Here is a 15,421-nt window from a genome sequence, read left to right as displayed (position 1 = left end):
GAGGGTCCCAGGTAGGCAGCGAGAGAGAGAGCGCTGTGTATTAATAGCCGGGATAATGGTCTCCAGCGAGATTTGTATCAGAAGCCAGCGTCCTGCCTTCCAGTCACGTTCATTTTTTGCGATTGCTAATCAATACATGCAAGCAGGGCAGAACCCCTGTCCCTGGGAGAAATCAAAAGGCAGCCTAGTGTAGCAATAAAGCTGGCAGACGCGCCTCACCTCTGAGCCGCAAAAAATGACCAACTACAATAAAACTGAGCCTTTTGCCCACTGACGTTAATCAGGGCTTGATGTCTCAGGCTCCCCAACCCACAATTTACTGTCTTCCCTGAAAAGGTGTCTGTGTGCGTGTGCTCCGAGGCCCTACAAATGCAGTCTCCCTGCCGGTTTTCATCCCCAGCAGCTCGCTCACCTCTTTGAATCGTCTAGGAACAAATCGGTTTTGGTTTGCTCGGAAAAGGCCTGTGGGGAAGGAGCAGAATAAGTTTCAGTCACCAATCGCTGGCTGGGTTCTGGTTAAAATCACAGCTGATCAACACAGCAGGGGTGGGGCTCTCCAGGGGGGGTCAGGCAGGGGAAGTGGCCCCGGGGAGGGGCCAGCCTCGCAGTCTGGGCACAGGACTGGGAGCCAGGCACTCACACACTGGCCCTGATTTTGACTCGCTCTATGGCTTTAGGCAATTCACAGCACCTCTCAGCCTCCATTTCCCACTGTAGAAGGCGAGGGTGCACTGGGGTGTTGGGCCGATCAGGGTGTTAACGTGTATGGGGCAGAAAGTGCTGGATGTATGCTGAGTATCATTAAGTGCCTTGGAACTGGCCTGGGGGCCGGAGGGGGCGTGAGCGCATGCTGATCCCACTCTACATGGCTTCCACCCTCCCTGACTCATCAGGTACTCAGCCAGGGGCAGGACCCTGTGCCAGCTCCACTCTTCCCGGGACCACGCTGCATTAAACCATGGGCCAGGGATTGACACCGCTCCACAGCCACACGCAGGGACAGAAGAAGGCTGAACGGCGCCCAGAGGGGCTGGGGGAAGCACAAAGAACTGCCTGCTTTGTGCCGCCTTTAGGCAGGAGAGGCCTCCCGTCACCTGCTTACCTCGGCCCGGATCCCGGGGAAGGTGAGGAAGGAGCTCTCCAGGAGGGAGGAGTCCAGGTAATTATCGATCTCCAAGGACTGCTGGTCCGAGTGGGTCAGGGTGTGGCTGATGGACGCCTGCACAAGAGGCAGGGAGGGGAGGGTGAGGCCATTGTTCTGGCTAAGAACTAGGTCTCGCTTGTATAATCAATTTATGGCCCCACCGCTGCCCCTCTAGGTCCGACACCACCTACATTGGCACTCCAGGCCGCAGCACCCCCCTTCCGCTGCCCCATCCATTAGATCAGCGAGCAGACGCTCTTGACCTGCCTTATGTGTTACACCAGCAAATAAATGGCTTGGTAGCACAACAGGGCACGTGACCCCATGGGCACCCTGAAGCAGGCAACCATGGCCTGCCTGGCAACAGTGAGGGCAAAACTAGGGGAGCGCCCCAAACCCACGTGGGTTTTTCGAATACCTCCCAGGGGGCAGCTCTCACCGGCCAAGGCTTTACACGTCAAATGACACCAATTGCCTGGTTGCCTGCCTGGTGCCCCTCAGTCTCCCCTAGCCAAGGGCGTCCCAGCACAGGAACGGCTCGCAATCTCCTGCTGAGCCTGTGTGCTCTTAAGGAAATTAGGAAGGGAATGTCGCTTATCAACCACATAATGGCTGGTTGTGGTACTTAATGGGGCTGCCTAATTGTGTCTAGCCAGTCCCTATAGCCCCAGATCATCCTCTTGTGGCTGCATAACCACCGTACTGCCCAGACAGCGGGACCTTCACCTACAGTGGTACTTCATTAGATCTCCAATGTATCCATCACCAAAGCATCTGGTAGCTAGCTGGGAGTTGGTGAGAGCCATATTACAACACAAGTATGGATACAGAATCCACAGAAGGAAAAGAGGACCATAGGCACTGTCAGACTGAATCAGACCCGAGGGCCATGGAGGCCAGCGTCCTGTCTCCAATAATGGTCAGTACCAGAGGCTTCAAAGGAAAATATAAGAACACTGCAGTGGGATAATTTGCCCCCTACATTAGATCTCATCCTGATCACTAATAGTCAGAAATTGGCTAAGGAGGTTTAATGTCCCCTCCAGACTCAGTTAGCCTTGACTACTGTCACTGCTCTCACTACTAACTGTTATAACTAGTATTAACTATTATAAGTCTTGCTATCCATATAAATGTCCAATGTTGAATCATGCTAATTCCTTGGCCACAGTGAATTCCTGTGGCAGAGAGTTTCAAAGCTGCTCTTTGTACGTTCACAGAATGCTTCTATAGCATCGCTATGGGCCAGATTCTGTGCCTCTTACTCATGTCCATGCTGTTACTCCTGAAGTAAGATGCAACACAATAGGAGTAAGGATGACAGACGCTGGCCCTCTGTAAGCAAATCTGTTGTCGTAAAGCACCCCTTGAAAGTCAATGATTTTTCTTCCCTGTTACCTTGCTACGAGCCATCCTGAAGAGGAATAAAATGACCAGGTACACTGGATAGACCACAACACTAGACACCAAACCAACAGCCACAGTGTCAACGCTAAGTGGGATCAGGTTGGAAACAGCCACGTTACTGGAAAAAGTCAGGAAAAGAAGGAGAGAGATGTCAGAACCAACATCACCTGTGTCGCCACCTGAACTAGGGAGCCAGTGTTTGGAAGGGAAAGTCATTTTTAACGGGACACTGTCAAGAAGACATTGCTGGCTCCCCTGGGAGTTTTGGGTGTGCAAGAAGTGCAGAATAGAGCCCTGGCTTAGACTCAGATCCTCACAGGTATTTAGGTTCTAACTTCTGTTGAAATCAACAGGATTTGATTTGAAATGGACGGTACCTCACATGTATCAAAGGTACCTGCCTAAATTGGAGGATCTGCAGCAGAAAGCCTTTCGCATGGCGTTATTAGTACCAAAGTGAAGAGCTATTGTGGTCTGGCAAAATTCTGATTATGTAGCAAACGACTGCAGCTGCTGCTGACCTCCTCTGCCTCTTGATTTTTGTTCAACGCTGAGAGTTTCCCTTTAATGGCAATTGTTCTGTTCAACTTGTCCCAGCTCTGTCCCTCTCTCTCTCGGGCTCATTTCAGAGGCTTTGTCACTTTGCTTTTTACCGGGATATAAAGCGCCTCCCAAGTCTCGAACCACAGAATAAATCAGGGTTGGGCGATTGGAAAAATTACACCCAGGAGCTGTGTGTCTCTCCTGCTTTTTGCCACGCACGGCACTTGTGTCTAGAGCAAGCGGGACATCTTCATGGCTGCTGCTGCTTAGCCCCCTTCACAAGTGTCAGGAGGGAGAGTATTGGCAAGGTCTGAAATACTGCTCTACAGGCAAAGATAAGAGGGGTGGTGGTGGCAGGGTATGTTTCAAGGTGGTAAGGTGGAGCCAAAGAGAGAAAGGGACAGCAAGATCTGTCCATCCAGTCTCTTCTATGACGCCCATCCTGAGGGTATCTGAGGGTGGGAACAATTCACAGATTCTTGTGGTAGGGAGGTTTGGGGAGCTCTTTTTCCTTTACGCTGGTGGAAATGGAGGACATTAGGGAGGTGACAGATCAGCAGCCAGGGGCTTCACAGGATGGATCATGGTCCATGTGCCACACAGCCACGTGACTGCACAGGTCATTACCAGGCAGGACAGCCAGCTGCCTCTGGCAGGACCAGGGCACAGGCTTGGTTAGGTGATCCCGAGAGACCAGGAGCAGCGCGGTAGGATGTGCAGCCCACCTGAGACTGACGTCTCCCACCACGCCGTACCACACGGCATTGGCGCAGAGGAAGAGGAAGATGAGGGCGGAGCAGCAGGTGGCTCTCTGCACCCGAGTGAAGCGGCTGCGTGGGGGCCGGTCCCACATGGAAAGCCAGATGTGCTTCTCGAAGAAACCCCGCTGCAGCTCAGCCACGAAGATCCGAGGGAAGCTCCTCAATTCCGTCTCGCCTGAATGCCGGGAAAAGAGAGCCAGGGTCAGGCTGAGATGAGCAGGTGAGAGCCACACACTGCAGAGGGGGCCGTTCTGTGCCCTAGATCTACCAGCCCCCACAGCTGGAGCTCACAGGGGCCTGTGCTGGCCGGGACCCATCCCTCAGAGCTGGCGCTCACGGGGGCCTCCCGCTCTGCCATGTACGCTCTGGCAGTGGAGAAGACTGAGCCAGAGCAGGTAAAAGACAGAAAGAAGCCAGCAGAGCACCTCTGATCTGGAGCCAGCATGAGGGCGTTGACAGGGGAACCCATGGTGGTGTCCGTACAGTCACTCTTTTGGCATTCCCTACAAAATAACAAGTCCCAAAGTCCCAGGAGCTGCCCTGCCCTCCTCCTCCTAGCCCATGAACACTGACTGCTCCAGGCCCCATGTCCCAGCAGCCAAGCACTCACTGGCGGCATAGACCTCCTTCTCCACCATGCCGTCATTCTCCTCGCTCTCCACGGACAGCCAGTCATTCACCAGGAAGAAGTCGCTCTTGCTGGTCTGCAGGTCTCGGACTATGACGTGCTGCAGGTACCAAGAAGGGCTGAGCCCTAAAAGCAGGGAAACAGAGAGACGTGGCTCATGGCAGACCATGTCTCTGCCAGAGCGCAGGGCTTGCCATGCAGTATCAATAGCTACACAGCCCCGTGGACGAGATCAGGAGAGTAAGAACAGTCAGTTGCTTCTCAATCACACTCCTCATCCCTACAGGGACTGGGTGGCACGCAGGGGCTATGGTATGGAGCACTCTGGAAGGGTGCACACTTCAATCTCAAAGCACTTTACAGATGTAGGTAAATAGAATATAGCCCTAATCTGCAGTAGCCGAGGCACCAAGGACATCTGTGAAAATCAGGCCATGCATTTTGAGGCCTGCACGTAGATGTACACACCTAATTCCAGGCAACCCCCTTGGAAAACGTCCGCTTACTTGTCTATTGTTGGGCACTCAACACTGGAGTCCTTTTGCAAACGTAGCTTTGAGACTTTCCCAAGGAAACGCAGTGACAGAGCTGGGGCTAGTGCTCCAGTCCCCTGGCTGCCAGCCCCATGCCCTGACCACTGGACAATGATGTCTCTCTGCAGTGTGGTGTGTGCTAAGGCAGGGAACGTTCTTAGTTACCCGCCACAGTTCATCAGCTTCCCAGCACAATCCCCTGTGCAAGAATAGCTGCTCATGCAGGATTTCTGGGGGTAGCCAAGAGTGGCACAGGCAGAAACCTTGCAAGAACATCGAATACCACGGGTCGGATTCAGATCTCAAACCAGTTTACACCAGTGTAAATCACCAACCCAATGGTGATCGTCACAGCTGTTCAAACCTGGCACACCTGCCCAGGCCTCACCTTTATTGTCATGCCAGATGTGGATTTTCCAGATGCTGCCCAGGCTCCGCTCCGTCGCAATCTGAAAAACATCAAGGCTGTTGCGGTGGAAAGCGTTCTCCCCATCCAGATGCCTGTGACCGCTTTTATTATCCATGCCATACAGGGTGATCCCCACGTGGGCGGTGGTACCTGGCAGGAGTTAACAGGAAGGCTCAGTTCGGCAGATCCCATCCAGTGCAGAATTCTCTCCCCCAACCCCATGACCAAATGAAATGGCCCTTTTGAGAGGCCACCCGGAGACCTGTAAGAAATTAATATGCTTGTATCCAAGGCTGCTGCTTGGCCTCCCCACACCCAGAGATAGGGTTACACACAGCTTGGAAGAGTCGGCTGGTGAGATCGGATTGATACATGGGCTTTAGTATGTTTCCTTCTGAGATGGGATGTGATCTAATGTTCTTTAACTTGCTGACATCCTGGTGGGAGGAGATGTTTGTTCTGGATGTTCCTTCCATGGAGTGGCTGAAAGGCTTGTTTTCTTTGACTGCTCCCCGGGACCAGCTGCCAGACACTCCTTGTTTCACCTGGGCCACCTAAATGTCCCCTGCTTGCCTATCAGGATCCAGACATGGTTACAGGGCATAGGCCTGCTCCCAGGGAAGCCACTGGAGCCAATGAGAGCAGCTCTCTGACAGTGACACCGTGGCATTCCGTGCAGACGCTCAATCAACGCTCCCAGATTATATCCGCTTGCGTTTCAAAGTCCAAAGATGATATTTCTAGCGGTTGTGGCTGCTATCCCAGCCCAACATGTTAAAGCCCAGCTTTCTGCCTCCTTCCTCCTTGCTGCTAAGAGAGACTCAGGGACCAGAACGAAGTGATTAATTGTGCTGGCAATGCATATAATAAAGCAGGAGAGAATCCAACTCTCTGTCTTATGGCAGTGCTGGCCCCAAAGGGCCAGCTGGGAGTAAAACTCAACGCTCTCCCTGAAATGATCGGGAATCACGAGAGACACCTCAACAAAATGAGAGGAGGAGAAATCGTGCCTAATCCTGGGAGACGGGAGCAAGAGGGTATCATGTTGCGGAGCCATCGCCCCTGATCAGGAACAGCCACGGCTGGCAAATGGACATGGGCTCAAACCCCAAGCCCAGTATGAAGACCCATCCTGTGTGGATCATCTTTATATTTGACACTTACCTGAGGGCTCTGTTTTCTATTTATGCAGCGGCATCTCATCTTGCCAGCAAAGTCTCATTGAATTGGCCTGAACTGAAAACGTCTCAAAGACATACGTGGGCGCTTTCAGCAGAATTGCAAGAAGGAGCTGGACCATGGCAGAATAACTCAACCCCTTCCAGATCCTCAAGGGCCACCCTCCCTCACTGCTCTGGAGAACCCTAGGAAAGTTCTGTGCCATGCAGGGGGATTTGCTGTGATGCGGTGCCTAGAAGTCTCAAGGGACTAGTATGGAGGCTAACCCACAGTCAGCCGTTCCAGAGTGACGCTGTTACTGACCTGATCCTCGGCCCCAGCCGGTTTTCACCAGGATCTCATATTTATACATCCCGTTCTTCCCGCAGAATGGAATCACCCCCACTCGGTTAATGTCAATCAGGTCCAGTTTGTGCACAATCAGCATGGCCACAGAGTATGTCACAAAGCAGACGGCACAGGTCAGCAAAACGATGTAGTTGAGACCTGGGCCAGGAGCCTAAGCAAAATGAAAGATACTGAAAGATGCTTTTCCCTCCCCAAACTCCTCACTTCACAGCCTCACACTCACTGCCTCGCTGATTGCAATAACAATAATTAACAAATATCTTCATCTTACATAGTGACGTCCATCCTGCAGGCTCCCTAACTGGAGTACAGACTATGCATATGCATATCAATCACTTTGCTCACTGCTGAAATGCATCCACCTCTGGAGTGGAATTCAGCAGCTGTACGGGGCTTCATGCAGCAAAGTACTGAGTGCCTGAAGCTCCCCTTGACGTCACTTACAGAGCTACAGAGAAGACTGAACTTCATCAGGAGGCACAGAGCACCTGGCAGGAGCAGCCTCTAAAAGTATAAAACAAAACTATGCAACAGCTTTGGGCAGGAAGGGAAGAACTCCGTATCCAACTGAAACAGTGGCAAAAACGATAAGGTAAGCAAAATGCAACCAGAATTTGGCCAGGACACTGGGGCTTAACCACCCTCCACTCAGTAAAAGTGCTATTGGCTTTTTAATGACTATAACTGGTCAGGATCAATGTGCGCGTCTCTCTGAAACAAGGTACCTCCAACAACAAAGTTCCCAAGGGGACTATGTGGGGGCAACCCAGAGAGAGGAACACCACTAGCCTCCGTCTTGCTTGTTGGTCTCCCATCCAAGCACAGATCAGTCATGACTCTACTTAGCTCGTGAGATGTGTTGAGAGCAGCCATTGTTTTTTCAAGCGGGCACATTCAAAAGCCAGCGAGCTGCTAATTTATCCCATGTGCAGGAAAGCTCCAGTGTCTGGTGTTTGTTTTTACTCACAGGAAATATGAATTGGACGGAGTTTGGGGGAACAAACAGGCTGGCTCCGAAGGCTGTCAGGTGTTGGGTTAAGCACACAGCCTGATTCGGGCTGGTCTCCTCCAATGGGATGATGCCTTCCGTCTTCCACCTCATCTCCTGCTCACTGAAGTACTGGCACAAGGAGATGTACAGACTCAGGGTCACCTCCACCGGCGACCAGCTGAAATGGTTTGTGATGTTGAAGTAATAGTCCTTGGTGGTGTCGTCAGAGCTAAAAAGAGAAGAGCAAGCATGGGGCTGCTTTATCCGCCAGCCTCTGGCTGAGCCGCAAATCCCTCTCCTGAGCCTATCTATGGCACACAAGTGTCTTTCCATACAAACAGCCCCGCTGCATGGAGAGCAATGTACTCCATACCAACATCTGTGCAAAGTGACATAGGAAAAAGGATCCTACTAATGGTGAGTAACTTACAGAGTCCTTTTGCTGTGGGGAAACCCATGGGCTCCCCAAGGCTTTGTTATTTATTATTTGTACATCTATTAGTCATGGACGAGGAGCCTGGTGTGGTAGGTGCACTAATTATATGGCACGTTCTCCTCTTTTGCAAAAGCGAACCGGTGGTTAGACTTGCACAGCTACCCCACCACCCCTTAACTGCGTTACCCTGACCCATGAGACGCTTCCTGGGAAAGGATTGTTCGTTAAGACTATGAATCCCTCTTTGAGAATCTTGTGACCAAAAGCCCTGGAAGCCATGCTAAATTAGACAACAGTGGCTCTACCCTGGCCCCACCTATTCCCAGTCCACCAACTTGCTTCTTGGGTAACACCTAGGAGTGGTTCGTAAATAATGGGAGGTGTAAACATTTATTGCTGTGGGGAAAAAAAGAAAAGAAATATTTCAACTACTGAAGTTATATTGATGATTAATGCAATAAAAAAGAAAGGTGGGATCCCAAAATCTAACAGTACAATAATACTACTAAACATTTATATAGAATTTTGCATATTCAAAGTGCCATGCAGACCAGAACTATGTGGGCAGGTAGGTGAGTGAGTATCAATATCCCCATTTTACAGATGGGGAAAATGAGGAACAGAGGCCAAAGGTGATTTGCGGAAGGCCACACAGTAAGCCAAGAGTCAGTATTAGAACTCAGGACCACCCAGTGCCTAGCTCACTCCTCCAGACCCTAAGTTTTGTGGCACTGTACAAGTAGGTGATCTGTGCTGAACCATTAATGCATCTGTAACAGGGCAGTCTGTTCCTTTCAAGGGCCGTTCCAATGCACCAGCATTCTGGGATGTGTAGTTCTCTGAATCACATGTCAAAACTGGGAGCAAGCTCTGCTGGGAAACGGGGGCAGGTGACAGTCAAGTGACTGCAGTATATAAGGCAAGCCTCTTGCTTACTCAGGAGAGAGGTTCAAGGGAGAGGGCTGGTGTGTGAGCGGCCCCATAATAGCCGTCCAGGGACAGGCAGACCTCTAGCAGCCGCCAGGATGGGCTAAGGGCAAGGAGCCTGGCTGGGGCCTAGGAACAGAATCCAGACGGGGCTACGAGGTGAATGGAGCATGAGAAGGAAGAGGCCTGGGCAGCACATTAGCCGTGTGGGGTTGAGGTCTAGGTTGGCACCTGTGCTCAAGTAGGTGTTCCCTGAAAGGGAGGGGAGGAAGCAAGCCCCTTACTCAGCTTGCATCATCCCGGGTGAAGGAGCCATTGAGTTCTGGGGAATGAGCCCCCTGCTGTGGTGACCCCCCACAGAGGGAGGTGGTGCAGACCCCTTGCCTCAGTAGGGTGAATAAATTGAGCCTGGAGAAGGGGTGCTGAAGGCCGGCTTGGAGCTGGGGCGGGGCCGGGGGGCGGGGGGGTTTGAAGGAAGAAAAGGTTACTGGGAAAGGAGCTGCAGAGCTGGGAGGCTGGAGGCTGTTCCCCTGAGTGGGGAGAAGTTGGGCAGGTGCTCAATGGAGGGCTGGACCCTAGTAAAGAACCTGGGTGGGAGGGTCATAGTAACTACACTGGGACTCTGTCTGGGATGCTGCTTTCCCTGGAAGGAGAAGCCTCCTCCGTTTGGCCAGAAGGGGAAAAGCACCAAACTGTCCTACCAGTAGAGGGACGCGTATGCTGGCAGGAACCAGACTTCGACCGAGGGGAGACGGAGGCAGCAGATGTGCCTGACGCCAGAATGGGTAAGCTGCCCCCAAAAGCTTATGGTCTAAAGCCACGAGTGAGAGCCAGGGCTAGGGGTTACAAGGCGGGAGTGGGGGGGGGGTTCTCTTACATGGGGGAAATGAAGAAAGTGTAGCCCTTGTGGTCCCGTTTCTCCACAGCCTCCAGCCCGATCTTCTTGGCCGCGCTGCAGTTGTGCTCGCTGGGTGCAGGCGAGGGAGAGAGGTAGGCTGCGATGAACGGCTCCAGCTCGCTCGAGATGTAACGATCTGGGCAGCAAGGGGAAGAGAGGGAACGGAAAGCACTTTACAGACACCCAGCCTGGCTTTACGTGCACAGGCCCCGATCCTGCTGTCTTCAGCAGGTGCCTTGTTTGAGTGAGGACTGCTAGATTGGACCTGTGATGTTTACGCAGAAGCGACTGCGACATGCCACTGCTCCTGGTACCACGTTCGCGTGTCAGCAGCCCGCACAGGTCTGGGCGGAAGGATCCATCCTGAGAGGTGCTGAGCACCTGCCGCTAAGGGTTTACCTGCCTTCCGTTCCCATTGCCCCCAGCAGGGAGGGAGGCTGCTCCGCAGTGTGGGACTGGGCCTTTGGTGCTGAGGGACAAATGCTCAGTCCCGCTGTAACTTAACATGTCACTAGCGCCAGAGGTAACCCACGGACCATTCTCGCCGCGCAGCTCAGTTCGCATTTGTGCACCATTAGCTCCAGCCCTCCAAGGGGGAAATGCTCCACGGGGGTCTGACCCCGTGTCCGAGAAGTCAGCGGGAGCCGGCCCGGCCCGGCCTGACAGTCCTCCTGGAAGAGGAGAGTGGCACCATGTGTGCAGGGCGAGAGCAGCCAGACAAAGGCAGCGTCTCCTGCAACGCCTGACATGCCCTAGTCAAACCTGGGGGTAGGTTCTGCCAGGTTGTCGCAGGGGCGCAGGGGTGAGAGTGAGGAACTTCCTCCACTACTTGTTGTGCAGCTTGCGGAAGGGCTGGGTGGAACGGCAGCTCCAGAGGAATGCCGGCCGGCTCCCTAATTAGGCATCACCCTGCCCCTCTGCAGCAGGGAATGGGAATCCTAAGCATGATCCTCTAGTGGCTGGAAGTCCACAGAGACTATAATATACCAGTACTAGTGCAGCTAGACTCTGAGCATTTGGAAAGCATCTACCCTGCACAACGTGACTGGAACACACAGACTAAGCTCTGAGGCTGCTATATGCCAACAGGATTCTCCTTGGGCTCCAGTGGTTCAGGCCTGTGTTCCTGGAGAGCAAAGGATTTGAGCTCTAGTCCCACTGGGGCAGTGACTCCCGTATGGCTGTGACTTGCGGTGCAGCTCTCAGTTCTGATCCCTTGCTGCACCGTGCTCACTTGTTGTGCTCGACTTATCCCAGCCTTGTAAGATCTCGTTTAGCATGCAGGCCCCAGGTCCTGTGCTCTCTCAGCCCTTTAGATGAAAAGCATATTGAACAGCAGAAAAAGTGCAGTACCTACCATTTAAGACTCTGTAGGTGAGCTGGAAATGCAAGCCTGCTTCTCTGTTGTTGTTTTCTGTCGTAACAACTAGGTTCACCGAAGTCTTTTCCTGGATGATTGCAGAGCCAGCGGAGATGTTTGTCATGCCATTGTTCAGTACCATCACAGTGATGGCCTTTTCTGCATCCAGACTCCCAATGGGAATCTGGGTCCCATTGTTGGTTTGAAACTCCATGGAGGCCACCTCTGTGGACACAGTGTAGTTGCTAATGTAGCCAAAGGGGAAGGGGTTGGAGTCCACCCGGAACATGACTTGGATCACGTCGGTCAGGTCGGAGAAGGTGGTGTTGAAGGCCTGGGGGATGGAGAACTGGCAGTCCAACGTGTTCTCATAGCAGAGCAAGTTGAGGGGATCAGACCGTTTGCCTTTTGCCACGATTTCTCCTCCCACCAGTTCAAGGGGCTCCTCATTCAGCACCCGGGACTTCATGAGGATGCGCATCAGGCTGGAGGACAGGCTGTAGGCTTTGGAAGCTACCAGCACATGGTGGGGATCGTTGCACAATTCCTGGAGTTTTGACTCCTGTGGAACTGTGTTGACAAGGTGTATTAAGTCCCCTGTAAGGAGAGAGATAAAACAGCAAACGGAAAAGCAGTGAGTACCACAGTCTAGGCAACATTCAACTCCTTCCCACAACCATCAGGAAAGCTCCTTTCTTACTGGCTTTCTACTGGACTACAGCATTGTGACACACGGCCTTCCGCAGTGAAAGCTCGACATCGTCCATAGCTACACATACAGCACTCTACCGCATCGCTGGGTTTTCTCTACCCTATGGTGTGGTTAAGATCTCAAGTTACAAGATCCTAATGAGGGCTTTCTCTTCCTTCTGCAAAAGGGCTGAGAGAAAAGTGGAAAGAGGGAAATAGACACATAGAACCAATACAACAAACCTCTGGAATTATAAAGAGTAATGCCATTACAAACACAGCCCACTGCAAGCATGCAAATAAAGGGCCTTTCTTTAAAGGTAATCTGAATGTGATGTCATCTGCCAAGGCCAATGAAGTTTCCATAAGCACATCTGCCAAGGATGAAGCCCAGCTTGATGCCGTGCATGGCAGCCCACACATCTGGAAGCTGCCTCTGTTATCCTCAAGCTTCCTATGAAAGGGCTGTTCCCTAGAGAATCAACTGCTTCATTAATTCAGGGGCTGTTAGTTTCAAATGCCCCAGCAGGGAACAGGCAGCAGCAGGATGACAGTGGGAAAATCAGACAGATGATAAATTACAGGTGGGGCCAACCTATGGATTCAGATTTCCCCCAAAGCCTGGAGGTGGGGGTGCTATTCAAATGGAGGGCTTGGCACTGGCCCACCTCTGTGATAAACACCAGCTGTAGCCAGCCTTTGCTCAGGACACCTCCCAGCCAGAAGAAGGCCTAAGAAATCTCTCCCAGCTTTTCTAGCCTGGTCCTTCCCTGATCATCTTTTAACATCTACCTTCCCCCCTCCCCCACGCAGTGACGTCTGTGCCCTGAACTTCTCCTAGAGAACGTCCCCCCTGTTGCTTGGGGCCCCCCAGAACTGACCCGTAATGTTGAGGATGTTGTCTGCGATGGCTGTCGGTGTCATGATGCCCTGAGTGGTTTCACCCTGGAGGATGGCCATCATGCTTTCCAGCTTGCTCAAGGTCCCAGTCACACATGATCTGCAAAGAAGCTCCTTGCTCGCCACCTGCCATTAGAAATGCAGGCTAATCCAGCAGAAATCAATTCCGTATCAAAGGCCGTAGCAGCTGTGCATGGTACTTACTGGGTTCAGTCCTACAAAGTACTGAGCGCTCTGGCTCTGAGACTACTTGCATGCGTCTAGTTCAGCCTGTGCTTAGGAGCTCTGCTGGATTGGGACCGTACATCTATAATATTTCTCTTCAGATTGTACTTTATCTGCAACCAAGCCCATTTCCCCCCCCCCCCCAATCATCTACTTACCCCTCTCGCTGGATACCATAATCTACCTACCTACTGGACGTCTAGAGTTCCCTACACTGTTGTAACAAGGTAACTCACACTGCAATAATAGCCTGCCTAGAGGTACCAACACAAGGCAGAGCACCTGGTTCTGACACCAGGAGTGAATGTGTCTCTTGTTGTTGCTTCTTTCAAGTTGTTACCTCAGGGTTGAATTTTACTCCTGTTGACGTCAACCAGAGGCGGTTGGGTTTTTTCCATTGTCTTCAATGGGAGCAGGATTTGGCTCTAACTGAATCCATCTCCAACATTCAAACACGTCCTAGAGCTGTGGGAGGGGTTTCACCACCCAGTTTTGATGACCATCCCTCCCATCCACTCCCAGATGTGTCTGAGAAACAGAACGTTCTACATTTTAAGCATAGGCTTGAGTCTGCAGCACACTCGGCAGGCTCGATGGGAATAATCTATGAAACACATGGAAGTGGTTACCACCACCCAGCTCCTCTTCTTTTTGTCATCAGAGGATTCACCACAGATGTCAGAACAGCTTGCAGCACGAAGGGGTGTGAAAGCCCCCATGGCTTGTATTTGTACATTGTTACTATACAGTACCATTTACAGAGATATAAGAGGACCTCTCTCTACCCTGGGGATCTTACTATCTAAATAGACAGCAGCAGCATGTAAGATGAAAACAGGTTACACAGAGCAGAGGAAGAAAGAGAGAGAACAGCAAAAAGGAGTCCTGGGAGAACTGCCCCAGGGAGACTGTTACCCAAGGAGCAGAGCTGACATGAGAGATTTTCCAGTCAGAAAATGTGGTTTTTGTCAAAACAGAAACTCTCTGTGGGGAAAAATGTCAATTTTAACATTTTTTTCCCTCCCCAATAGGGAGAATAGAAACAAGCAGGTTTATTTTGAGCCAACATTTCTAAAACCAGACAAAAAAGTTACTTGAAAATGATGCTTTTTGTTTCTATTTTTCCAATTTCAAATTTTTTGTTCTCTGCCTTTTTTTTTTTTTTTTTTGGTTGCTATTTCGGTTTTTTGTTCTGGCTCGGAGCCAAAACTAATCTGGGAATGTCAGACCTGACCCTGGGACAAAAATTCCATTCCCTGACCAGTGCCACTACAGTCCGATCAGGTGCTGGGTTGCAGGCTCAGGAGAAGAGGTCGAGTGTGTCTGGTGTTAGTAAAATCCAGCAGAGGAAAGTGATGTCTGGGGCCAGAGTTCAGGGCAGGGCCAGAGGCAGAAGAGAAAGCAGTGAGTTTGGCGAGAAGGATCCCAGGATAAGCTGTTTGAAGCAAAGGGGATCGTGGGACAAGAATTTTGTGAGTGATGCTCAGCAGTGGTATGTTTGATTCATGTCAGGCCGTATTCCCAATGAGCGAGCTTGCAGAGCTATTTATGGGTATGAGGGAGGTGCTCAGAAATTACGGTGATGGGCAAGCAAAGCCTCACAGCCCTTTCGAGAGGTAGGGGAGGAGGAATAGCCGGCTGATTGGCTGGCCAGCCAAAGCCAAGCCCATTAAATAGCTGGGCTTATTCGTTTGATGCCCAGCTGATGAAATATAAAAAGCCACTCCTGAATCCAACAGGGAGCAGCCCCAGCACGGGGAAGCGGGGCCCATTGGCTAGGCTGCCACAATGTGGAATGCAATACTTCAAATGATGACAGGCTCAGAGCCTCCTGCTGCCAAGCAACGGTGCTAGGGCTGTTTCCAGAGGACAGGTACAAATTTTTTGGTAACATCTGCAGCAGATGAGAGCACATATTCATCTCTCGCTGCCTTTCTAGAATGACAGATGAGAAAAGGGTGATGGTGATAATACTTGTACTTAAAGAGGGATGGATAGACACACACACGCCCTACAGATGTCACCAACAAATTATAACTGTC

At 51.6% G+C, this 15,421-nt stretch overlaps 1 protein-coding gene across 2 annotated transcripts in view; it reads right to left on the bottom strand.

Moving 5' to 3' along the window:
• Nucleotides 1–15,421, bottom strand: part of PKD1 (polycystin 1, transient receptor potential channel interacting) — a 138,927-nt gene that overhangs the window by 25,680 nt on the left and 97,826 nt on the right. For both annotated transcript variants that reach the window (XM_073361700.2, XM_073361701.2), the window contains exons 22-32: nucleotides 13,136–13,280; nucleotides 11,562–12,161; nucleotides 10,184–10,340; nucleotides 7,920–8,172; nucleotides 6,908–7,103; nucleotides 5,405–5,575; nucleotides 4,466–4,609; nucleotides 3,820–4,030; nucleotides 2,543–2,669; nucleotides 1,103–1,219; nucleotides 413–462 (exon numbers count right to left, since the gene is read on the bottom strand). In XM_073361700.2, coding sequence (XP_073217801.2) covers nucleotides 413–462; nucleotides 1,103–1,219; nucleotides 2,543–2,669; nucleotides 3,820–4,030; nucleotides 4,466–4,609; nucleotides 5,405–5,575; nucleotides 6,908–7,103; nucleotides 7,920–8,172; nucleotides 10,184–10,340; nucleotides 11,562–12,161; nucleotides 13,136–13,280 — 2,171 coding nt within the window. The remainder of the gene's footprint in view (nucleotides 1–412; nucleotides 463–1,102; nucleotides 1,220–2,542; nucleotides 2,670–3,819; nucleotides 4,031–4,465; nucleotides 4,610–5,404; nucleotides 5,576–6,907; nucleotides 7,104–7,919; nucleotides 8,173–10,183; nucleotides 10,341–11,561; nucleotides 12,162–13,135; nucleotides 13,281–15,421) is intronic.

The sequence above is a fragment of the Lepidochelys kempii genome, chromosome 10 (assembly GCF_965140285.1).
Source record: "Lepidochelys kempii isolate rLepKem1 chromosome 10, rLepKem1.hap1, whole genome shotgun sequence".
Taxonomy (NCBI): domain Eukaryota; kingdom Metazoa; phylum Chordata; order Testudines; family Cheloniidae; genus Lepidochelys; species Lepidochelys kempii.
Note: the sequence above shows the minus strand (reverse complement) of the source record. Positions and strands in the feature narration are given on the sequence as shown.